Source organism: Salvelinus namaycush, chromosome 4, assembly GCF_016432855.1.
Source record: "Salvelinus namaycush isolate Seneca chromosome 4, SaNama_1.0, whole genome shotgun sequence".
In the NCBI taxonomy this organism is placed as follows: Eukaryota; Metazoa; Chordata; class Actinopteri; order Salmoniformes; family Salmonidae; genus Salvelinus; species Salvelinus namaycush.
This window is the reverse complement of record NC_052310.1, coordinates 43,870,008-43,896,244: the sequence shown is the minus strand read 5'-3', so window position 1 is coordinate 43,896,244 and position 26,237 is coordinate 43,870,008. Positions and strand designations below refer to the sequence as shown.

General features: G+C 41.9%; 1 protein-coding gene across 1 annotated transcript in view; it reads left to right on the top strand.

The window, feature by feature from the left end:
* Positions 1-1,504: 1,504 nt before the first annotated feature.
* The window catches only part of LOC120046558 (sodium/potassium/calcium exchanger 3-like), a 148,442-nt gene continuing 123,709 nt past the window's right edge, over positions 1,505-26,237 (top strand). The window contains exon 1 of the mRNA XM_038991902.1: positions 1,505-1,868. Coding sequence (XP_038847830.1) covers positions 1,676-1,868 — 193 coding nt within the window. The 5' untranslated portion in view covers positions 1,505-1,675. The remainder of the gene's footprint in view (positions 1,869-26,237) is intronic.

Sequence of the window (26,237 nt, the reverse complement as noted above, 5' to 3'; positions counted from 1 at the left end):
ATGAGCCTGCAGGAAGGGTACCACATGAGGGGGAGGGATGTCTTCCCTGTAACGCATAGCGTTGAGATTGCCTGCAATGACAACAAGCTCAGTCCGATGATGCTGTGACACACCGCCCCAGACCATGACGGACCCCACCTCCAAATCGATCCCGCTCCAGAGTACAGACCTCGGTGTAACGCTCATTCCTTCAATGATAAACGCAAATCAGACCATCACCCCTGATGAGACAAAACCGCAACTCGTCAGTGAAGAGCACTTTTTGCCAGTCCTTTCTGGTCCAGCGACAGTGGGTTTGTGCCCATAGGCGACGTTGTTGTGCCCATAGGCGACATGGTTGTGATGTCTGGTGAGGACCTGCCTTACAACAGGCCTACAAGCCCTCAGTCCAGCCTCTCTCAGCCTATTGCAGACAGTCTGAGCACTGATGGAGTCCGTTCTGTCTCCCGGTAGCTCTGTCTTAGGCGTCTCACAGTATGGACATTGCAATTTATTGTCCTGGCCACATCTGCAGTCCTCATGCCTCCTTGCAGCATGCCTAAGGCACTTTCACGCAGATGAGCAGGGACCCTAGGCAGCTTTCTTTTGGTGTTTTTCAGAGTCAGCAGAAAGGCCTCTTTAGTGTTCTAAGTTTTCATAACTGTGACCTTAATTGCCTACCATCTGTAAACTGTTAGTGTTTTAACGACCGTTCCACAGGTGCATGTTCATGAATTGTTTATGGTTCATTGAACAAGCATGGGAAACCGTGTTTAAACCCTTTACAATAAAGATCTCTGAAGTTATTTGGATTTTTTCGAATTATCTTTGAAAGACAGAGTCCTGAAAAAGAGACGTTTCTTTTTTGCTGAGTTTACATCCAGGAGAGGGCAACGATGAGCGTGTAGTTTATCGTTCACAATGAAGCCTGCTGCTTAAAAAATGTATCCACTGGACACTGATGCCAGTTCAAGGTCTAGTTGTAATTTACATTTGATTGAGTTTTCAACTATCTGAATTTAACATGAAATCAACATTCATTTGAAGCATGTTATTGGATTTAGGCTAAAAGTTGGGTGAAAAAAAGACACAAAAATCACCACAATTCCTTTAACATTGATGACTTTGCGAATTCAATTAGTTTTCCACGTTGATAAAACGTCATCCCATTACATTTTGGGGTGAAATATAATATTTGTTGAAATACAGTTTATGCACAGTGGGATTTCTCTTCGCTCTGTCCTTTTTCCCCATCTCGCTACATTGTTCAATTACTATTTCTCTATAGCTTTCTCTCTCTCTCTCTCTCTCTCTCTCTCTCTCTCTCTCTCTCTCTCGCTCTCTCTCTCTCACACACACTCACCCCTCTACATCCTCCTTTCCGCGCTCTCTCTTCTACATCGCCAGCCTCGTTGCAGACCGTGTCCTGCGAAAACTGGCACAGAACTGACGCATCCATGGAGCGCTCCGTCCTATCACAACATCCACGACGCACAGCAACACTTCCGTGCGAAGTAATATAGAAGACAACATCGCAACCGACTCAAGATAGAATACCAACATCGTCTTTCACGCGTCGACAACCCACCTCTTCCATTGTGTAACTTTCCGAACCCCTCTTCCTCCCCGTGTCCTTCGACTCCTCCGCGTTCCCTGTCCGGGTTCCCAGAAACTCTGTCCCCGTGAAAACGTCTCCATGGATGGGATAGCCTTTGGCATGATGCCCGGGACCGTCCGGGTGCGGAGTAAGCCGCTTCAAGGGATGCTGAACCAGCGGAAGACCAAAGCTCAGCGGAAAAAGCGAAAGGAGTTGTTCGGTGGGCAGATGTTCTTCATGGGGGTGCTGCTCGCTCTTGTAAAGGGGCTCTCGTGTTTGGTCGAGAAAGCAGGTGAGATGCTTGTTGTCAGAATGTCTTGTTGAACAGTTGCCTATTTGAGAGAATTTGCGAGAGGTATGTTTTTTTCAGTTTCACTATTTTGTGAGGCTCCTAAGAAGGGACATAAAGCGATGTTGTTCACTAATATCCATATAGGCTATGGTGTTTCCTCTCAGTGGGTTTGCGCTTCATTATCTGAGTTTGACCTTTACGTTTTCATATAAATGGTTGTTGTTATGCGGGCCTAAAGCAAGGATTGTCCATAAATGAGTTGCAACAAATCAAATCAAATGTGGCACATGCTTTGTAAACAACAGGTCTAGACTAACAGTGAAATGCATAATTACGGCCCTTCCCAACAATACAGAGTGAAAAAAATGTGAAAATATAAAAATAATAGAAAGATAATAACACGAGGAATAAGTACACAATGAGTACACAATAACTTGGCTATATACACGGGGTGCCAGTACTGAGTCGATGTGCAGTGGTAGGAGGTAATTGAGGTCGATATACATATGCTGTAGGTAGAGGTAAAGTGACTTGGCAACAGGATAAATAGGCTAATAAGCAGTTGCAGCAGCGCATGTGATGAGTCAAAAGAAAAACTACAGGGGGGGGGGGTCAATGCAGAACACAGGAGGTCCGGGATCCAGTTGCAGAAGGAGGTGTTTAGTCCCAGGCACTTTAATTGGTGAGGACTGGCTCGTGGTAATGGCTGGAGCAAAATGAGTGGAATGGTATCAAATACATCAAACACATGGTTTCCACAGACCTGGCGCCCGGACAAATCAGTTGGGGAGGCGTTTGATTTCCATAGGCGGGCCTGTTTTTTTCACGGGACCTCCTATGTGTGCACGCGCTTGTGCATATTTTTTAAATGGCTGGAATAGTAAAGACCATAGTCATCTCCTGAGTTTCAAGTTTGGGGAAGCTTACAATTTATCCTACCATTTCTACCAATCTGCGTGCCAGTTATGATTACTTTTATATGCACGTTTTCGTGGAACAGTTTCATTGAAATAATAACGTTTCAGTTTCTCAAAATCATTGTCACGTGGTTAATCATAAAAATCTGAACTTTAAAATGAAACTATGGTGAGAGCACTAGCCTCTGCCATATGGACACATTGATACACTGTGATCCATTGGCGGCTAAAGAAATGAGAGCATAGAAATGCTATAACCAATGCATCAGTCAGTTAAGAACAAATTCTTATTTTCAATGACAGCCTAGGAACAGTGGGTTAAGCTGCCTTGTTCAGGGGCAGAACAACAGATTTGTACCTTGTCAGCTCAGGGATTCTATCTTGCAACCTTTCGGTTACTAGTCCAACGCGCTAACCACTAGGCTACGCTGCCACCCCGAATATTTGTATAAAACATGTAGAAACTGTATTTATAATTATATTACTATATTTTAGGGTGACAATACTTCTATTACACAATTGCTAATTTACCACATGCCTTACTTTCATTTTTCTGAATAAGTAAAATCAGGATTATATCTCTACTGCAGCGTTTTCCCAAACTCAGTCCTGGGGACCCTAAGGGGTGCACGTTTTGGTTTTTGCCTTAGCAGTTCACAGCTGATTCAAATAATCAATGATGAGTTCATTATTTAAATCAGATGTGTAGTGCTAGGATAAAAAACAAAACGTGCACCCCTTAGGGTCCCCAGGACCGAGTTTGGGAAACACTGCTCTACTGCCATTCCTTCCAATCAGACTGGTTTGCATTTCTCCCTGAGCAATATGGCTGCCATTTATTATCCCATTCTGGATCTTTGAAGGTTAATGACATACCCCTCTAGTAATCTATTAGGATCTCTATACCTAGATGTCACTGATACAAATAGACACACTCAATGCATGGAGTGTCATCTGGGCACTAATGTACTTTTCCGGTCTGTAGATCATCTCATCGTGTAACATGGTTGTGTGTGGTGACGCTATGATTGATGGCAGAACACTTACAAACAGCACACAGAGCAAAGGAGTACTTTATGACTATGGACCCTGAGGTTGCTATGATTGAGAACACTGAAAAAACAGAGAATGTGACATATGTATGGAGGTAGAGTGGGAACGAGAGAGGTAGCCTGCACTTTAGCTAGTTTCTTCATCTCTCACTTCCTGTTTTACACACACACACACACACACACACACACACACACACACACACACACACACACACACACACACACACACACACACACACACACTCTCTCTCAATTCAATTCAAAGGGGCTTTATTGGCATGGGAAACATGTTTACATTGGCAAAGCAAGTGAAATAAACTAGAAAACAAAACTAACAAGAAACATATTTCACAACATCAACAAAAAAAATATTAGAAATTAACAGTAAACATTGCACTAAAAAAGGTTTAAAAAATATTTTTAAAGATAAAAATAAATAAATTCAAGTGTTATATTATTAGCTATGTAAAGTGTTTTAACAATGTGCAAATATTTGTAGTACGAATATGGGAAGATAAATAAACAGATACGTATTGGTGGTATTTACAATGTTGTTTCTCTCTCTCTCTCTCTGTCTCTCTCTGAGGCTGTCTTTAATTCAGCTGCATCTGGGTCAGCCGGTTTGAACAGAGAGCAGAGCTCTGCTCCAGTGTGATTGGGAGAACACAGATGCAAACAACATCTTCTTTCCTCCATCACTCACTCTGTCTCCATCTCGCTCAAACTTTATCACTGTCCTTCGGTTTCACTTTCTGTCACTTTCTTGCTTTTTCTCTTTTACTCTCCTTTTGATGATCTCTCCTTCTTTTCTTTATCTATCCCTCTCTTATGCTCTCTCACTACCTCTGTCTCACATTATTCAACCTACAATGCACAATCTACCTCATCAATAAAGTGGAGGCTGTTATGTGATAGACAAGGCCCTGGACAGGTAAACAGGGATTATTTACATGAAATCTATTTGAGTGTACAGTGGCTTGCGAAAGTATTCACCCCCTTTGGCATTTTTTCTATTTTGTTGCTTTATAACCTGGAATTAAAATAGATTTTGGGGGGGGATTGTATCATTTGATTAACGCAACATGCCCACTTTGAAGATGCAAATATTTTTTATTGTGAAGCAAACAAGGAATAAGACAAAAAAACTGAAAACTTGAGCGTACATAACTATTCACCCCCCCCAAAGTCAATACTTTGTAGAGCCACCTTTTGCAGAAATTGCAGCTGCAAGTCTCTTGAGGTAAGTCTCTATAAGCTTGGCACATCTAGCCACTGGGATTTTTGCCAATTCTTCAAGGCAAAACTGCTCCAGCTCCTTCAAGTTGGATGGCTTCCGCTGGTGTACAGCAATCTTTAAGTCATACCACAGATTCTCAATTGCATTGAGGTCTGGGCTTTGACTAGACCATTCCAAGACATTTAAATGTTTCCCCTTAAACCACTCGAGTGTTGCTTTAGCAGTATGCTTACGGTCATTGTCCTGCTGGAAGGTGAACCTCCGTCCCAGTCTCAAATGTCTGGAAGACTGAAACAGGTTTCCCTCAAGAATTTCCCTGCATTTAGCACCAACCATCAGTCCTTCAATTCTGACAAGTTTCCCAGTCCCTGCCGATGAAAAACATCCCCACAGCATGATGCTGCCACCACCATGATTCACTGTGGGGATGGTGTTCTCGGGGTGACGAGATGTGTTGGGTTTGCGCCAGACATATCGTTTCTCTGGATGGCCAAAAAGCTAGATTTTAGTCTCATCTGACCACCTTCCATTTGTTTGGGGAGTCTCCCACATGCCTTTTGGCAAACACCAAACGTGTATGCTTATTTTTTTCTTTAAGCAATGGCTTTTTTCCGGCCACTCTTCCGTAAAGCCCAGCTCTGTGGAGTGTACGGCTTAAAGCGGTCCTATGGACAGATACTCCTATGTCCACTGTGGAGCTTTTCAGCTCCTTTAGGGTTATCTTTGGTCTCTTTGTTACCTCTCTGATTAATGCCCTCCTTGCCTGGTCTGTGAGTTTTGAGGTGCAGCCCGCTCTTGGCAGGTTTGTTATGGTGCAATATTCGTTACATTTTTTAATAATCGATTTAATGGTGCTCCGTGGGATGTTCAAAGTTTCGAATATTTTTTATAACCCAACCCTGATCTGTACTTCTCCGCAACTTTGTCCTTGACCTGTTTGGAGAGCTCCTTGGTCTTCATGGAGCCGCTTGCTTGGTGATGCCCCTTGCTTAGTGGTGTTGCAGACTCTGGGGCCTTTCAGAACAGATGTGTGTATACTCAGATTATGTGACACTTAGATTGCACACAGGTGGACTTTATTAACTAATTATGTGACTTCTGAAGGTAATTGGTTGCACCAGATCTTATTTAGGGGCGTCATAGCGAAGAGGGTGAATATATATATATGCACGCACCACTTTTCCGTATTTAATTTTTTCAAATTTTTTGAAACACATAATATTTTCCATTTCACTTCACCAATTTGGACTATTTTGTGTCTGTCCATTACATGAAATCCAAAATAAAAATCCATTTAAATTACAGGTTATAATGCAACAAAATAGGAAAAACGTCAAGGGGGATGAATACTTTTGCAAGGCACTGTACCTACCTGGTGGGATTTGTTGAACAGGAGAGAAGGACAGACCGGGGTAAAGTTGTCCCCTAGAGATGCTGATCTAGGTTTAAGATTTAGCATTTTCTCCATTCCGTAATGGTTAAGGTTTAGGACTGGGGAAGGTAAGCTAATTTTAGAGAGAGCACTCTACTGTCACTTTTGAATCAACTCTCCCAGTGCAGCTAGAGGTTCCCACCACCATGCTTTATATACTGATATAACAACCAGTGATAAGAACAACACCTTTATCTCCTCCACCAAAGAAGAGAGCAGCCTTTGCCGTATACACACACATGCACGCCCACACACATACATACACACACTATCTCTCTTCTATCAAATAGATATTACACACATACCCCCATCCCCAAAACAACAAAATATAATAATTGTCTATTCTCTTTGAAACATGGTAGAGGGAAGGATGTGGGCTTGGGTCTGAACAAGTTAGTGTGCTGTATCTGCCTTTCTGTCAGAAAAAAGCTGGCCCTCTGATACAGTATAGCCTCTGGCCCACTAACAAAGACAGCGGCTAGCAAGAATAGCTGTAGAAACATCTCAAATTAGCAACTCACTTTAGCGTTAACTTCTTTTAGGTATTTTCTAAACAGCTTTTCACTTCTTTGTTTCTCCAGTTGTCAGGTTGACCACCCACCATTTACACACTCATTTGTGGTGCCAAATTCAAAAATGAAAGTTGATTATTGTTGCTAGGCTACCAGTTACAGTGCTTTTATCCAGATGGAATACAAAAATTATAGCTAGTGTCTGAAAGAATGATATAGATGTAATATTTGTCAAATTATTGAGCATGTGCTGTGCATGTGCTGTCCTTATTTTCAGCATATCAAGATCCGGGTATGGACCTCAGCCAAGAGAAGCATATCTGAAATGAATATAGCTTCATATCTGGAATGGGCTGAGAAAACACAGATGTGATGTATACAGTCAATTTTTGTCAACATGATGAGAGAAATAGGATGTCCCATATTTTAGGATATTGAATGAGTCTATATCTGGCCATAGGAAATGTCCATCCATGTGTGATATGCGGAGTAATCCCAATATCATATACAGTATGTCTAGAAGACACATCTGGATTCAGAATTTGTCAGGATATGGTGCATATCCACAAAACTCAAAATATACAATGGAAATGCTCTGTATTCTCTAGAATATCAAAAATGTGTCATGTAAACATATCCCCTGATATGGGCCCTTTTTGCCCAGTGTATGGTCTCTGGCACAGCCCACACTCTGCGATTTATAAAAGCCAGGGTCAGGGTAACTTTGCTAATTGCTATGGAGCACAGCACAGCTAACAGTAGCTATGACAAGGCGGAGGAACATCCACTCTCCTCCTCACTCTTCTGCAACGGAATTGAATGATCAAATATGAATATAGCGTTAGGCGGTAATACTGGAGTTTTACCGGTAAAGCTAGAGGCTAGCTAACCTACTCATTGGACCGGTAACTATTAGCAACTGTGGATAATTGGTTCCAAAGTTGTTTCAAGCATCAGAGTACCTGTAACTATGCAGGCTAGCTACCATTCAGATTTTTTTCTGATTATCTAAAGAGTAAAGGTTAGGTAGTTACTGTAGCTAATGTACTAAACATTTTGCTAGCTTGTTAGCTAGCTAGCTACCCGACTAGCTAACTAAACAACAGCTGGAACGACCTATCTGTAATGTTTACAAGTATCCCCGCTAGCTAGCTACTAGACGACCAATATAGATTTTTGTTATGGACTCTAGCTAGAATATAGATCAATACTTTTATAGCAATATAGCTAGCTACTACAATAGTCCAACTCTTTGCACATTGTTTTGTTTGCACGTTTTGACATTGCTTGGCAGCATTTTGTATCACATTGGCCAGCAAGCACATTCCCTTTGACAGCTAGGTTTATTACTGTAGAGACACCTTGAAGTTTTGGAGACACTGAGCTATATATTAACTTCCTTCATATGGATTTACTTCACTGCACAGTTAACTATGCTAGCTTTAGCTAGCTAGCCAGCCAAACGTGTATAGTTAGCGAGCAACTGCTACTTGCTAGCTAGCTAGCTACACTCTTGCAGTAGCGCCGCCGTGCACAATGTGTCTTCAGAAACAATGAAGTGTTCCAGTTGTGTTGGCATTTCACGTAACGTAAACTCGTACATCGCCTTGGTCCGTAATGTGTCATTACATACCTATTTGAAGGTTTGTGTCGAATTTGAATCGGGTTTTTAGGCGGTGCTAAAGTGATCTTAGAAGTAAACAGCGGCTTTTAGAATGATGATCACATGCAATGATGACGAAAAAAATCTATTTCTTGTTTTTAAACGATGAGAGAAGTGCTACACCTGGTGGAGAGAAATTGTAAGACAGAAATAGTTGCTTTATGCGTGCTGTACGTTACGACATGACACGTCAAGATGTAACGGAGGGTCAGTTTTTTCAACTTTTCTCCAATACTATAGAGCCATTACCATGTCGATCAACGCTTGAATAGAAACCTAGTTCACACCCCCGATTTTGAAGTCAACACAGTCGCTACAGTCTCATTAGTTTTAATTTTAGCCTCATTTGAATGTCGCGGTTCAGCACATTTGTACAGAATGGGGTGAGTTTACATTATTCACTTAACCCACTCATCAGAATAATCTAGCTATTTTCTTTCTCCCCGTTTCACTGGCGTCAGCCCTTCCAACATCTCCCAACAGTCTAAATGCATTGCAGACCGCAGCCACAGTAGCAACAGATTGTAAACAGGAAGTAATGAGCACACATGTGTTCTCTAACATGTTTGTAGAGAACAGCCCTATAACTGACACCTACGTCAGAAAAAGTTACACGTCATTGACATGGATTTCCAAAGTTTCCACTTCAGATTTCCCACGTCATGACTTAAATCAAGTTTTAAGTTCACATGCACAAGTACAGTGAAATGCCTTTCTTGCAAAATGCCTTTCTTGTAATAATCATTAACAATGTATTACTAGAAAAAAAACTGAAGAAATAAGAATAGGAAATATGAAATACACAATAAAGTAAGTAAGCATGCTATATACAGGAAATATTTTAAAAAGTCAGTTCCAATACCATATTTACATGTGCAGGGACTCTGGAGTGATGGAGGTAGATACGTATAGGGTTACGGGGACTAGGCAACAGAATATAAGACAAACAGAGTAGCAGCAGCTTGTATGTGAGTGGGTGTGTAGAGTGATTGCTTTATTTAGAATTCAAGGCACACTTAACCAGCATGGCTAACACAGCCTTCTGCAGCGATACGCTATCCCATCTGGTTTGCGCTTAGTGGGACTATCATTTTTTTTTCAACGTGACAATGACCTAAAACATACTTCCAGGCTGTGTAAGGACTGTTTAACCAAGAAGGAGGGTGATGGAGTGTTGCATCAGATGACCTGGCCTTCATGTGTTATTTCAAAGTTTTGATGTCTTCACTATTATTCTACAATGTAGAAAATAGTCAAAATAAAGAAAAACCATTGACTGAGTAGTTGTGACCAAACTTTTGACTGGTACTGTACATTAACAGTGGCTTGCAAAAGTATTCATCCCACTTGGCGATTTTCCTATTTTGTTGCCTTACAGCCTGTAATTTAAATTGATTTTTTATTTGGAGTTCATGTAATGGACATACTCAAAAAAGTCCAAATTGGTGAAGTGAAATGAAAAAAATGACTTGTTTAAAAAAAAATATATATATATATATATATGGAAAAGTGGTGCGTGCATATGTATTCACCCCTTTGCTATGAAGCCCCTAAATAAGATCTGGTGCAACCAATTACCTTCAGAAGTCACTTAAATAGTTAAATAAAGTTCACCTGTGTGCAATCTAAGTGTCACATGATCTGTCACATGATCTCCGTATACAGTTGAAGTCGGAAGTTTACATACACCTTAGCCAAATACATTTAAACTCAGTTTTTCACAATTCCTGACATTTAATCCTAGTAAAAATTCCCTGTTTAAGGTCAGTTAGGATCACCACTTTATTTTAAGATTGTGAAATGTCAGAATAATAGTAGAGAGAATTATTTATTTCAGCTTTTATTTCTTTCATCACATTCCCAGTGGGTCAGAAGTTTACATACACACAATTATTTGGTAGCATTGCCTTTAAATTGTTTAACTTGTGTCAAACGTTTTGGGTAGCCTTCCACAAGCTTCCAACAATAAGTTGGGTGAATATTGGCCCATTCCTCCTGACAGAGCTGGTGTAACTGAATCAGGTTTGTAGGTCTCCTTGCTCGCACATGCTTTTTCAGTTCTGCCCAAAAATTTCAGGGCTTTGTGATGGCCACTCCAATACCTTGACTTTGTTGTCCTTAAGCCATTTTGCCACAACTTTGGAAATATGCTTGGGGTCATTGTCCATTTGGAAGAGCCATTTGCGACCAAGCTTTAACTTCCTGACTGATGTCTTGAGATGTTGTTTCAATATATCCACATCATTTTCCTACCTGATGATACCATCTATTTTGTGAAGTGCACCTGTCCCTCCTGCAGCAATGCACCCCCACAACATGATGCTGCCACCCCTGTGCTTCACGGATGGGATGGTGTACTTCGGCTTGCAAGCCTCCCCCTTTTTCCTCTAAACATAACGATGGTCATTATGGCCAAACAGTTCTATATTTGTTTCATCAGACCAGAGGACATTTCTCCAAAATGCACGATCTTTGTCCCCATGTGCAGTTGCAAATCGTAGTCTGGCTTTTTATGGCTGTTTTAGAGCAGTGGCTTCTTCCTTCCTGAGCGGCCTTTCAGGTTATGTCAATATAGGACTCGTTTTACAGTGGATATAGATACTTTTGTACCTGTTTCCTCCAGCATCTTCACAAGGTCCTATGCTGTTGTTTTGGGATTGATTTGCACTTTTTGAATCAAAGTACGTTCATCTCTAGGAGACAGAACGCGTCTCCTTCCTGAGCGGTTTAACAGCTGCGTGGTCCCATGGTGTTTATACTTGCGTACTATTGTTTGTATAGATGAATGTGGTACCTTCAGGCATTTGGAAATTGCACCAAGGGTGAACCAGACTTGTGGAGGTCTACAATTTTTTTTCTGAGTTCTTGGCTGATTTCTTTTGATTTTCCCATGATGTCAAGCAAAGAGTCACTGAGTTTGAAGGTAGGCCTTGAAATACATTCACAGGTACACCTCCAATTGACTCAAATGAGGTCATTTAGCCTATCAGAAGCTAATTGTCAACTTAGTGTATGTAAACTTCTGACCCACTAGAATTGTGATACAGTGAATTATAAGTTAAATGGTCTGTCTGTAAACAATTGTTGGAAAAATGACTTGTGTCATGCACAAAGGAGATGTCCTTACCGACTTGCCAAAACTATAGTTTGTTAACCGGAAATTTGTGGAGTGGTTGAAAAACGAATTTTATTGACTCCAACCTAAGTGTATGTAAACTTCCAACTTCAACTGTATATACATCTGTTCTGAAAGGCCCCAGAGTCTGCAAGGGGCACCACTAAGCAAGCGGCACCTATGAGGACCAAGAAGCTCTCCAAACAGGTCAGGGACAAAGTTGTGGAGAAGTACAGATCAGGGATGGGTTATAAAATAATATCCGAAACTTTGAATATCCCACGGAGCACCATTAAATCCATTATTAAAATATGGAAAGAATATGGCACCACAACAAACCTGCCAAGAGAGGGCCACCCACTAAAACTCACAGACCAGGCAAGGACGGCATTAATCATCAGAGAGGCAACAAAGAGACCAAAGATAACCCCGAAAGAGCTGCAAAGCTCCACAGCGGAGACTGTAGTATCTGTCCATAGGACCACTTTAAGCTGTATACACTCCACAGAGCTGGGCTTTACTGAAGTGTGGCCGGAAAAAAAAGCCATTGCTTAAAGAAAAAAATAAGCAAACACGTTTGGTTTTTGCCAAAAGGCATGTGGGAGACTCCCCAAACAAATGGAAGGTGGTCAGATGAGACTAAAATTTTGCTTTTTGGCCATCCAGGAAAACGATATGTCTGGCAAAAACCCAACACCTCTCATCACCCCGAGAACAACATCCCCACAATGAATCGTGGTGGTGGCAGCATCATGCTGTGGGGATGTTTTTCATCGGCAGGGACTGGGAAACTTGTCAGAATTGAAGGACTGATGGTTGGTGTTAAATGCAGGGAAATTCTTGAGGGAAACCTGTTTCAGTCTTCCAGACATTTGAGACTGGGACGGAGGTTTACCTTCCAGCAGGACAATGGCCCTAAGCATACTGCTAAAGCAACACTCGAGTGGTTTAAGGGGAAATATTTAAATGTCTTGGAATGGACTAGTCCAAGCCCAGACCTCAATGCAATTGAGAGCAGTTTTGCCAAGAAGAATGGGCAAAAATCCCTGTGGCTAGATGTGCCAAGTTTATAGAGACATACCCCAAGTGACTTGCAGCTGTAATTTCTGCAAAAGGTGGCTCTACAAAGTATTGACTTTGGGGGGGGGGGGGGGGGGGGGGGTGAATAGTTATGCACGCTTTTTTTTGTCTTATTTCTTGTTTGCCCCACAATAAAAAATATTTTGTATCTTCAAAGTGGGCATGTTGTGTAAATCAAATGATACAACCTCCAAAAAATCTATTTTAATTCCAGGTTGTAAGGCAACAAAATAGGAAAAATGCCAAGGGGTTGAATACTTTTTTCTTTATTTGGAAAATTTGTACTCATCAGACCAAAGGACAGATTTCCAGCATTCTAATGTCCATTGCTCATGTTTCTTGGCTCAAGCAAGTCTCTTCTTCTTATTGGTGTCCTTTAGTAGTGGTTTCTTTGCAGCAATTCGACCAAGAAGGCCTGATTCAAGCAGTCTCCTCTGAACAGTTGATGTTGAGAAGTGTCTGATACTTGAACTCTGTGAAGCATTTATTTGGGCTGCAATTTCTGAGGCTGGTAACTCTAATGAACTTATTCTCCGCAGCAGAGGTTACACTGGGTCTTCCTTTCTTTTGGCGGTCCTCAAGACAGCCAGTTTCATCATAGCCCTTGATGGTTTTTGCGACTGCATTTGAAGAATCTTTGAAAGTTCTTGAAATATTCCATATTGACTGACCATGTCTTAATGTAATGATGGATTGTTGTTTCTCTTTGCTTATGTGAGCTGTTCTTGCCATAATATGGACTTGGTATTTTACCAAATAAGGCTATCTTCTGTATACCAACCCTACCTTGTCACAACAAAGCTGATTGGCTCAAATGCATTAAGAAGGAAAGAAATTCCACAAATTTGCTTTTCACAAGGCACTCTGTTAACTTCTTGTCAATAGGGGGGCGCCATTTCGACTTTGTAAAAATTTGTTCCCAAATTAAACTGCCTCATACTCAATTCTTGCTCGTACAATATGCATATTATTATTACTATTGGATAGAAAACACTCTCTAGTTTCTAAAACCGTTTGAATTATATCTGTGAGTGAAACAGAACTGGACTTAGAGCAATTTTCCTATGTGGATGTGAGAATGCAGAATTCTGCAAGCTGTTCCCAGATCAGTTTATTAATTTGCCTGTCTTCTATTGGTTGAGATGCACTGCATACGCCTTCCCCTGGATGTCAGCGAATAGTGAGACTTGAAATGGAGTCTCTAGGCAGATCTGAAAGGTTATAAATGGCTTGGGAAGGAAAGGTCCGGTCTTTGCCCTCTTCGCTCTGACGCAGGAAGGACCTTGGCATATCGTACTAGAAGCTCCGGTTATAGCTCTTAGATATATCCGGCTGTGTTTTTATTCGATATAGGCGTTAAAGACATCATAATGTTGTTATTTTAAACCGAGTTATATCAGTTTATGTCAGTATATTGCGATTTTCGGGTATTTGTTTGTGTGGCGTTCTAGGGAGTTGGGTATCTCTGGCTCACATGGCTAATGTTTACTGCTAATTGCAACGTTGAAGACTACATTCTACAACCGAGCAACGATTCTTTTGGACAAAGGACAACTTTCCCAAGATTCTGATGCAAGCACATCAAAAAGTAAGAACTATTTATGCTGTTAATTCGTTGTTCTGTTGAAAAATGTAAAATGCATATTCCGCCATTAATTTCCGTGCGGTCTCGCTTTAACGCACGCTGTATGTCGTAGTAACGTTAATTTTAAAAATGTGACACAGCGATTGCATTAAGAACTAATGTATCTTTCATTTGCTGTCCAACCTGTATTTTTTAGTCAAGTTTATGATTAGTTATCGATTAGAATAGGTGCCTCTCCCAAGATTTCTCCTGACATTTTCTTTGCAGCTTGGCTACTTTTCTCATTGTATAACCACGATTTGTGCCGCTAAATATGCACATTTTCGAACAAACTCTATATGTATTGTGTAATATGATGTTATAGGACTGTCATCTGAAGAATTCTGAACAGGTCAGTGAAAAAATTAATATCTTTTGCTGGGTTATACGTTATCGCTATTTTTGGCTTGAATCAATGCTGTTGTGTGGTTTGCTATTGTGGTAAGCTAATATAATGCTATATTGTGTTTTCGCTGTAAAACATTTAAAAAATCTGAAATATTGGCTGGATTCACAAGATGTTTGTCTTTCATTTGCTGTACGCTGTGTATTTTTCAGAAATGTTTTATGATGAGTATTTAGGTAATTCACGTTGCTCTCTGTAGTTATTCTAGTCGCTTTGGTGAGAGTTGTGATGGTGGCTGCAATGGTAAACTATGATTTATACCTGAAATATGCACATTTTTCTAACAAAACATATGCTATACAATAAATATGTTATCAGACTGTCATCTGATGATGTTGTTTCTTGGTTAGTGGCTATTTATATCTTTATTTGGTCGAATTTGTGATAGCTACCTATGCAGGGAAAAAATGGTGGGGGAAAAAAGTGGTGTCTTTTGCTGTGTATCTTTCATCTGGTGTCTTGGACTTGTGATTTAATGATATTTAGATGCTAGTATTTACTTGTGACGCTATGCTAGGCTATGCTAGTCAGCTTTTTTACTGATGGGGGTGCTCCCGGATCCGGGATTGGGAGGAATTAGAGGTTAATTGTTAATTGAAATGCATTCCAGGTGACTACCTCATGAAGCCGGGTTGAGAGAATGCCAAGACTGTGCAATGCTGTCATCAAGGCAAAGGGTAGCTACTTTGAAGAATCTCACATATAAAATATTTTTGGATTTGTTTAACACTTTTTTGGTTATTACATATATCCATATGTGTTATTTCATAGTTTAGATTTCTTCACTATTATTCTATAATGTAGAAAATAGTAAAAATAAAGACATACCCTGCAATGAGTAGGTGTGTCCAAACTTTTGACTGGTACTGTTTTTGCATATTATGATGGACTGTTTGTTTGTGTGTTGGAGTGACAGTTGGAGTGTGCATAGAGACAGTGCAAAGATTGAAATAAAAGGTCAATAAAGATATGTGCAGCTATTTATCAGTCATATTGCTTGAGGATAGAAGCTGTTCAAGAGCCTGTTGGTGTCAGACTTGATTCACCGGTACCTCTTGCCGTGCGGCAGCAGTGAAAATAGTCTGTGGCTTGGGTGGTTGGAGTCTTTGACGATTTTCTGGGCCTTCTTTTCACACCGCCTGATATAGAGGTCCTGGATGGCAGGGAACTTGGCCCCAGTGATGTACTGGGTTGTCCACACAACCCTCTTTAGTGCCATGTGATTGAGGGCAGTGCTATTTCCATACCAAGTAGTGATACAGCCAGTCAATATGCTCTCAATGGTACAGCTGTTGAACCGTTTGAGGATTTGAGGGCCCATGCCAAACTTTTTCAACCTCCTGAGGGGGAAGAGACACTTCTTCACGACTGTGCATGTGTGTTTGAAACATTTTAAGTCTTTAATGATTTGGAGACAGAGGAACTTGAAGTTTCCTGTAGTCCACAATCAGCTCCTTGGACAGCTCCTTGACCTTGCTGACGTTGAGGGAGAGGTTGTTGCTCTGGCACCACACTTTCAGGTCACTGACCTCCTGCTTGTAGGCTGACTCACCGTCGTGTCGTCAGCGAATGGTGTTGGAGTCGTGCGTGGCCACACATTTGTGGGTGAACAAGGAGTTCAGAAGGGGACTAAGCACACACCCCTGTGGGGCTCATGTGTTAAGGGTCAGCGTGGCGTAGGTGATGTTGCCTACCCTCACCACTTGGTGAGGGTAGGCAGCCCGTCAGGATCCAGTTACAGAGGGAGGTGTTCAGACCCAGAGTCCTATGCTTGGTAACGAGCTTGGAGGGGACAATGGTGTTGAACACTGAGCTGTAATCAATGAACAACATTCTCACATAGTATTCCTCTTATCTAGGTAGGTGAGGGAGTGTGGAGAGTAATTGAGATGGCGTCGTCTTTGGATCTGTTGGGGCAGTATGCAAATTGGAGTGGGTTTAGGGTGGCTGGGATGGTGGAGTTAATGTGTGCCATAACCAGCCTCTCAAAGCACTTAATGATTACAGAAGTGAGTGCTACATGGTGGTAGTCATTGTGGCATGAAGCCTTAAATTTCTTAGGAACAGGAATGATTGTGGTCATCTGAGAAAAAAAATTCAGACTGAGAGAAGGAGAGATTGAAAATTATTTTGAGCTGTTCTGCGCATGCTCTGAGAACGCGTCCTGGAATACTGTCGGGGCCCACAGCCTTGCAGGTGTTGGTCTGAGCGAGATCACCCAATCCTGTGGGTCGGTGACGGGCCTCACACCCGGCTCGATGTTGTTGTTGTCAAAGCGTGCATAAAATGCATTGAGTACGTTTGGTAGAGAGCCATCGTTGGCAAATCACGGTTGGGTCTTCCTTTGTCGTCCGTAATGGACTGTAGCCCCTGCCACATGCGGCGGGCATCGGAGCTTCTGTAATATGATTCCACCTTATTCCTATATTGTTCTTTTTCTCGTTTGATGATTCTGCGGAGGGCAAAGCGGGCCTTCTTGTACTTATTCCTGTCTGTGGCCGTAGCATCAGGGTTGTCTACGATAGCTCTGTGTGCGGTAGCCCTGTTCTTCAGTTTAGCGCCAACCTTGGTGTTAATCCAGGGCTTTTGATTGGGGAAGCAGCAAACCCTCACCAACGTCTTCGATGCATTTTCTAATGAAGCCGGTGATGGAGGTGGTTAGCTCGGCAATGTTGTCGACGGAGTCTCTAAACATATTCCCACTAGCAAAGCAGTCCTGTAGCATAACTTCTGATTATGGTGACCATTTTGTCAACAGAGCGAATCGCGGGTACTTCCTGTTTAAGTTTCTGCTTGTAAACAGGGAGCAAGAGTAAGGAGTCATGATCTGATTTGCCGAATGGCGGACGAGGGAGGGCCTTGTATGCTTGCTTGTGGGTAGAATAGCAGTGGTCTAGGACTTTATCACCCCTAGGGGCATTGGAGGTGTTGATGGAAGTTGGGCATCACGTGTCTTAGTGACGCCGAATCACAATAATAACTGAAAACTCCCTCGGGAGGTAGAAGGGTAGGCATTTGACAATCAGGTATTCCAAGATGGGTGAACAGTAGGTCAACACTTCCACCACGCTGGAATTAGCACACCAGTTGGAGTTGATGAAGAGGCAAACACCTCCCCCCATCGATTTCCCTGACTCAACTGTCCTGTCCGCCCGGTGAATGAAGAATCCATCGAGTTGGATAGCCATGAGGGGTATATTTTCCAAGAGCCATGTTTCTGAAAAGCAAAGAATATTGCAGTTCCGAGAATCCCGTTGGTAATCTGCAATTGGAGGTCATCCATTTTATTATCATGGGATTGTACATTAGCCAGTAGAATGGAGGGAATCAGTGTTGTTATACAGCAGGCATGTATAGGTCTAAAAAAGGCATAAAATGGCCACTTTCATCATGATTTGTAAGATAAAAAAGGCATGTCAAACATCCTTCCTCCCAATTAAGTTTCTATGTGAGAATTGCCAGAACAAACTGAGATAACTAAAATATTTTCGCCCAGTGCCCTCCCCTTCTCTTTCCTTTCTCACAGATGCACACTCACATACACAAATGTACACACACACACACACACACACACACACACACACACATGTACCCACACTCTTTTTATATCTCTCTTAAGCATACATGTCCACCCTCTCTGATTATGTCCAGTCAGCTCCAATGTCATTATTATAAGAAAGACAGACACACACGCAGACACACACACACACGCAGATGCACACACACACACAGACACACACAGTCTGTTGAGTCTATTCATGTTCTGCAGTACAGTATTAGCTCTGGCTGTGATTAAACACTGAACTATTCTGCTCCCAGCTCCCCAAATACACCGTGCCTAATTCATCATCCCCACCCAGATTTAAACTTTACATGTATTCTGGGAACCCATAGGACCTGGAAAAGAATAGAGGGAGGACAGGAGGAGAAATGGATAGGAGGTGGGGGATAGCGTTCTGTAGCTGAAGACTTACAGTGCATTTGTAAAGTATTCAGACCCCTTGACTTTTGAAATATTTTGTTACATTACAGCCTTATTCTAAAATTGATAAAACATATTTTTCTCATCAATCTACACACAATTCCCCATAATGACAAAGCGATAACAGGTTTTTAGATATTTTTACAAATAAAAAACAGTATTCGGAACCCTTTGCTAAGGGACTTGAAATTGAGTTCAGGGGAATCCTGTTTCCACTGATCATCCTTGAGATGTTTCTACAACTTGATTGGAGTCCACCTGTGATAAATTCAGTTGATTGAACATTATTTGGAAAGGCACACACCTGTTGACAGTGCATGTCAGAGCAAAGAACAAGCCATGAGGTCGAAGGAATTGTCCGTAAAGCTCCGAGACAGGATTGTGTTGAGGCTCAGATCTGGAGAAAACATTTCTGCAGCATTGAAGGTTCCCAAGAACACAGTGGCCTTCATCATTCTTAAATGGAAGAAGTTTGAAACCCCCAAGACTCTTCCTAGAGCTGGCCGCCCAGCCAAACAGAGCAATCGGGCGAGAAGGGCCTTGGTCAGGGAGGTGACCAAGAACCCGATGGTCACTCTGGCAGAGCTCCAGAGTTCCTCTGTGGAGATGGGAGAACCTTCCAGAAGGACAACCATCTCTGCAGCACTCCACCAATCAGGCCTTTATGGTAGAGTGGCCAGACGGAAGCCACTCCTCAGTAAAAAGCACATGACAGCCCACTTAGAGTTTGCAAAAGGCACCTAATGGACTCTCAGACCATGAGAAACAAGATTTGTGGTCTGGTGAAACCAAGATTGAACTCTTTGGCACTAAAAGCCAAGCATCACTTCTGGAGGAAACCTGGCACCATCCCTACGGTGAAGCATGGTGGTGACAGCATCATGCTGTGGGGATGTTTGTCAGCGGCAGGGATTGGGAGACTAGTTAGGATTGAGGGAAAGCTGAGCGGAGCAAAGTACAGAGAGATCCTTGATAAAAACCTACTCCAGAGTGCTCAGAACCTCAGACTGGGGGCCAATGTTCACCTTCCAACAGGACAACGACCCTGAGCACACAGCCAAGACAACGCAGGAGGGGCTATAGGACAAGTCTCTGAATGTCTTTGAGTGGCCCAGCCGAAGCCTGGACTTGAACCCGATCGAACATCTTTGGAGAGACCTGAAAATAGCTGTGCAGTGATGTTCCCATCCTACTTGACAGAGCTTGAGAGGATCTGCAGAGAAGAATGAGAGAAACTCTCAGAATACAGGTGTGCCAAGCTAGTAGTGTCATACCCAACAAGACTCAAGGCTGTAATCGCTGCCAAAGGTGATTCAACAAAGTACTGAGTAAAGGGTCTGAATACTTATGTAAATGTTAGATTTCAGTTTTTGTATTTTTTATATATTTGCACACATTTCTAAAAACCTGTTTTTGCTTTGTCATTATGGGGTATTGTGTGTAGATTGATGAGGGAAAAAAACGTTTTAATACATTTTAGAATAAGGCTGTAACGTAACAAAATGTGGAAAATTCAAGGGGTCTGAATACTTTTCGAATGCACTGTAGATGAGGTGAGAAAAGGGTTTATCCTCTCCTCTCTGCCTTCATCTCCTCTCTTCTTCCCCTCTTTCACACCAACCCTTGATGGGGAGAGTAGTGGGCTTGTACCTCGCACCAGTAATTCCTGAGAGGGGTGGTGGTTTGTTGACTGTGAGGTCCATCCCATATCCCCACCTGTTATATATAGAAGTCCCATAAATGTCCTCATTAAGCAGGTAATTGATGAGATTGGGTGAGTCCTGCTATGCCTCTCTATTGGCCTCTACATCCATCCTCATCCAATGAACCAGCCACGACTCTATTATGGTCTCTGTTGATTTAAACCTGGACCTTTAACATTGGTAAGAGTGCTGAACTCTTTAAGTCTGAGGCAAAGTAGGGATGGATGGCAGGCAGCTGGTTTGAATAGCTCTGACGCTACAGGAAGAGAAACAGAACGGAACTGTAATTGTGTAAAGATGTGGTGTGTTGAGTGTAAACACAGACACACACGCGCGCACGCACACACACACGCATAGACACACACTCACGGTATCATGAGTAATGTAACAAGCTCCTTGACTACATGCCTGGGTTCAAACGTGCGAAGCTCTTTTATACAATCAACAAAGACACAGACACAGAGATACACTTACTGTTATACACTCGCATACATGCACTTTACGTAATTCACTTCTGTCAGATTTGACCATTTGGAGATTGAATTTTGAGACAATCCATGATGTTTTGGAATTTATAACATCGTCCATTGGAGAGGCACTGTATTGGAAGTGAAGATTAGGAAAAATATTGGAAGGGAAGATGAGGAAAGAGTTTCCCAGACAACAAAACAGTGAAATGGCAAGTATACTGTACTGCCAGCAAGGTCCCATCTGTGACTGGATGACGCACACAGTAGGTACTACACTCACAGAGAGGGATTGTTTGAGGACCTGTGTTTGTGTGTGTGTGGTAGGGAGGGAAGGGGTGTGCATGTTGTATACAGCCTGAGGCAACAGACGCTTATCTCCCAATCATCATCACTCCGCTCTGTCTTCCTCACCTCCTAAAGTCAGAAGTCTCTCACTGTGTGTGAAATAGCCGGAGCACTCCAATAGAGATTAGCCCGGAGCCTTTGTTCACTTGAACAAAGCAAACACAATCAGAGATCTCTTCACTTGCACTTCCAGGGCTAGAGGAACCCATTAGCTTTTTAATTACTCAGAGCACATGAATCGTCTGATCAGAGTCTTGGAGGGAAATTATGTGTGTGTGTGTGCGTGCGTGTGTGTGTGTGAGAGAGACAGAGCGAAAGAGTGTGAGTACCTGACCTGTGTGCCCGTGTGTGTGTGTATAGGTCATTACTTTACTGTAGGGATTAGAAGGGTACTCTACCAGCAATCTCCTCCCAATGAAAAGACACATTTGCTTATGATATCAATCTCTATAATGGAGAGACTTGTCTTCAGACTGCTCCTTATTATTCGAATCCACGTTTAGATATGCAGATTGCACCGATCTATTGTCAATCCACCAAAATTCATAATTGGTTAAAGATGTGTGTGAGCCTACAAGATAAGCTAAAGCAGTACTAGGGTGTAGTGTCATTTCGGGAAAGTAGAAATCAGGTAATCCCTTTTTGGATGTCCTGCTTGACTGCATTAATCTATTGTCTGAAGTCATTTTTGTATGGGGAGTTGTTTAAACTGAATCTGTGCTGTAAGAATTAGCTGTGCTGGGGTGTGGTGTCATTCTGTGAGGTCAAGGAGATGTAACTCTCGCTGGGAAGTGAGGTGTGACATTCTTCATCACGGTCGTCACCTGGGCATGTCACGTCCCATGAATCTATATGATTGGTTGTTGAATCTACAGTGTGTGATTGGTTTGAGCCCAGATGTGACACCCGACAATGGATTATTTTTGGAATTGCAGGAGAGAGGACCTCACCTCTCGCTCACTCTCTCTCACACACACACACACACACACACACACACACACACACACACACACACACACACACACACACACACACACACACACACACACACACACACTTGCGAGCATACATACTAGAGGTCGACCGATTAATCGGTATCGGAATTAATTCGGCCGATTTCAAGTTTTCATTACAATCGGAAATCAGTCATTTTGGACGCCGATTTTGTATTTTTATTTTATTTTTTATACACCTTTATTTAACTAGGCAAGTCAGTTAAGAACACATTCTTATTTTCAATGATGGCCTAGGAACGGTGGGTTAACTGCCTTGTTCAAGGGGCAGAACGACAGATTTTTACCTTGTCAGCTCAGGGATTCTATCTTGCAACCTTACGGTTAACTAGTCCAACGCTCTAACCACCTGCCTCACGAGGAGCCCACCTGTTACACGAATGCCGTAAGAAGCCAGGGTAAGTTGCTAGCTAGCATTAAACTTATCTTATAAAAAACAATCAATCAATCATAATCACTAGTTATAACTACACATGGTTGATGATATTACTAGTTTATCTAGCATGTCCTGCGTTGCATATAATTGATGCAGTGCGCATTCGCGAAAAAGGACTGTCATTGCTCCAACGTGTACCTAACCATAAACATCAATGCATTTCTTAAAATCAATACACGGAAGTATATATTTTTAAACCTGCATATTTAGCTAAAAGAAATCCAGGTTAGCAGGCAATATTATCCAGGTGAAATTGTGTCACTTCTCTTGCGTTCATTGCACGCAGAGTCAGTGTCACAGCCGTCAAAAGGAGGAGACCAAGGTGCAGCGTGGTATGCATACATTCTTCTTTATTATAAGAATGAACATTGAACAAAAAATAACAAAACGAACCGTGAAGCTATACAAATGAGTGCTGACAGGCAACTACACATAGACAAGAACCCACAAACACCAAAGGGAAAAATGTCTACCTAAATATTATCCCCAATCAGAGACAACGATAAACAGCTGCCTCTGATTGGGAACCATATCAGGCCACCATAGACATACAAAACACCTAGACCTACAACAACCCTTGACATACAAAAACCCTAGACAATACAAAAACTAACGTACCCACCCTAGTCACACCCTGACCTAACCAAAATAATAAGAAAACAGAGATATCTCAGGTCAGGGCGTGACAGTCAGGGTATATGCAACTATATGCAACAGTTTGTGCCGCCTGGCTCATTGCGAACTAATTTGCCAGAATCTTACGTAATTATGACAAAACATTGAAGGTTGTGCAATGTAACAGGAATATTTAGACTTATGGATGCCACCCGTTAGATAAAATACGGAATGGTTCCGGATTTCACTGAAAGAATAAACGTTTTGTTTTTGAAATTATAGTTTCCGGATTTGACCATATTAATGACCTAAGGCTCGTATTTCTGTGTGTTATTATGTTATAATTAAGTCTATGATTTGATAAAGCAGTCTGACTGAGCGATGGTAGGCACCAGCAGGCTCGTAAGCATTCATTCAAACAGCACTTTCGTGCGTTTTGCCAGCAGCTCTTCGCAATGTTTCAAGCATTGCGCTGTTAATGACTTCAAGCCTATCAACTCCCGAGATTAGGCTGGTGTAACCGATGTGAAATGGCTAGCTAGTTAGCAGGATGCTAACGTTTAAGTTAATAGCGTTTCAAACGTCACTCGCTCTGAGACTTGGAGTAGTTGTTCCCCTTGCTCTGCATGGGTAACGCTGCTTCGAGGGTGGCTGTTGTCGATGTGTTCCTGATTCAAGCCCAGGTAGGGGTGAGGAGAGGGATGGAAGCTATACTGTTACACTGGCAATACTAAAGTGCCTATAAGAACATCCAATAGTCAAAGGTATATGAAATACAAATGATATAGAGAGAAATAGTCTTATAATAACTACAACCTAAAACGTCTTACCTGGGAAAATTGAAGACTCATGTTAAAAGGAACCACCAGCTTTCATATGTTCTCATGTTCTGAGCAAGGAACTTAAACGTTAGCTTTCTTACATGACACATATTGCACTTTTACTTTCTTCTCCAACACTTTGTTTTTGCATTATTTAAACCAAATTGAACATGTTTCAATTTTTATTTGAGGCTAAATTGATTTTATTGATGTATTATATTAAGTTAAAATAAGTGTTCATTCAGTATTGTTGTAATTGTCATTATTACAAATAAATAAATAAAAATCGGCCGATTATTCGGCATCGGCGTAGAAAAATCAGAATCGGTCGACCTCTAATACACACACACACACACACACACACACACACACACACACACACACACACACACACACACACACACACACACACACACACACACACACACACACACACACACACACACACACACACACACACACACACAGTCACCCACTATGTGGCTGTACAAGGCCAGTAAAAAACTGCCTACCCACAGTCCTAGGCCATGGAGTGGTCACTATATGCTGTCAAGGCAACACATCGAAACCATCTGCGTTCAAACTCTAACAACCACCTCTGCTCCGGTGTCCGCTCTCACCGTGACTGACATCTGACATCATCTGACATCCTCTTGATTGCTTGTGGACATCTAATTTGATTAGTGCCATTGCCAGAAAACAAAACAAGGAGGAAACCAACCTGCTTGGACAGTACGATACTGTCTGTTAATTGGCTGATCCCTTAAAAGGTCTGTTAAAGGGCCGCTAGTCTCTAGAGCTGTAGAGGATTCATCTCCTCATCTGTGGTGGGGAGCCAAACCTCCTAGTCAGCCGGACAGATACAACATGGGCTTTCACATGTTCCCTGTGTGTGTGTGTGTGTGTGTGTGTGTGTGTGTGTGTGTGTGTGTGTGTGTGTGTGTGTGTGTGTGTGTGTGTGTGTGTGTGTGTGCGTGTGCGTGTGTGTGCGTGCGTGTGTGTGCGTGCTCGTGAGTGTGTGCTTGTGTGTATGTGTGTGTGTGTGTGTGTGTGTGTGTGTGTGTGAGTGTGTTGTGTATGTGTGTCTGAGAGACTGAATGAGATAAGAGGCAGCAAGAGTGTATGTTTGTTTGTGTGTGAGATTGAGCAGACTCCTGTAAAGTGCCTTCAGAAAGTATTCATACCCCTTGACTTATTCCACATTTTCCACATCATTTGCATAGGTATTCACACTGAGTCCATACATGTTAAAATCACCTTTTGCAGCAATTACAGCTGTGAGTCTCTAACAGCTTTGCACACCTGGATTGTACAATATTTGCACATTATAATTATTACAATTCTTCAAATTGATCATTGCTAGACAGCTATTTTCATGTCTTGCCATAGATTTTCAAGCCGAAAGTCAAAACTGTAGCTAGGCCACTCAGGAACATTCAATGTTGTCTTGGTAAGCAACTCCAGTGTATATTTGGCCATGTGTTTTAGGTTATTGTCCTGTTGAAAGGTGAATTTGTCTCTCAGTGTCAGTTGGAAAGCAGATTGAACCAGGTTTTCCTCTAGGATTTTGCCTGTGCTTAGCTCTATTCCATTTATTTTCATCCTTAAAATATGCTGTAGTCCTTGCCGATAACGTGCATACCCATAACATGATGCAGCCACCACAATGCTTTAAAATATGGAGATTGGTATTCAGTAATGTGCTGTATTGGATTTGTGTTTGAAATTCACTAATCGACTGAGGGACCTTACAGATAATTGTATGTGTGGGGTACAGAGATGAGGTAGTCATTCAAAAGTCATATTTAAAACACCATTATTGCACACAGAGTGAGTTTATGCAACTTATTATGCGACTTGTTAAGCAAAGCTTTACTCCTGAACTTATTTAGGCTTGCCATAACAAAGGGACTGAATACTAATTGACTGAAGACATTTCAGCTTTT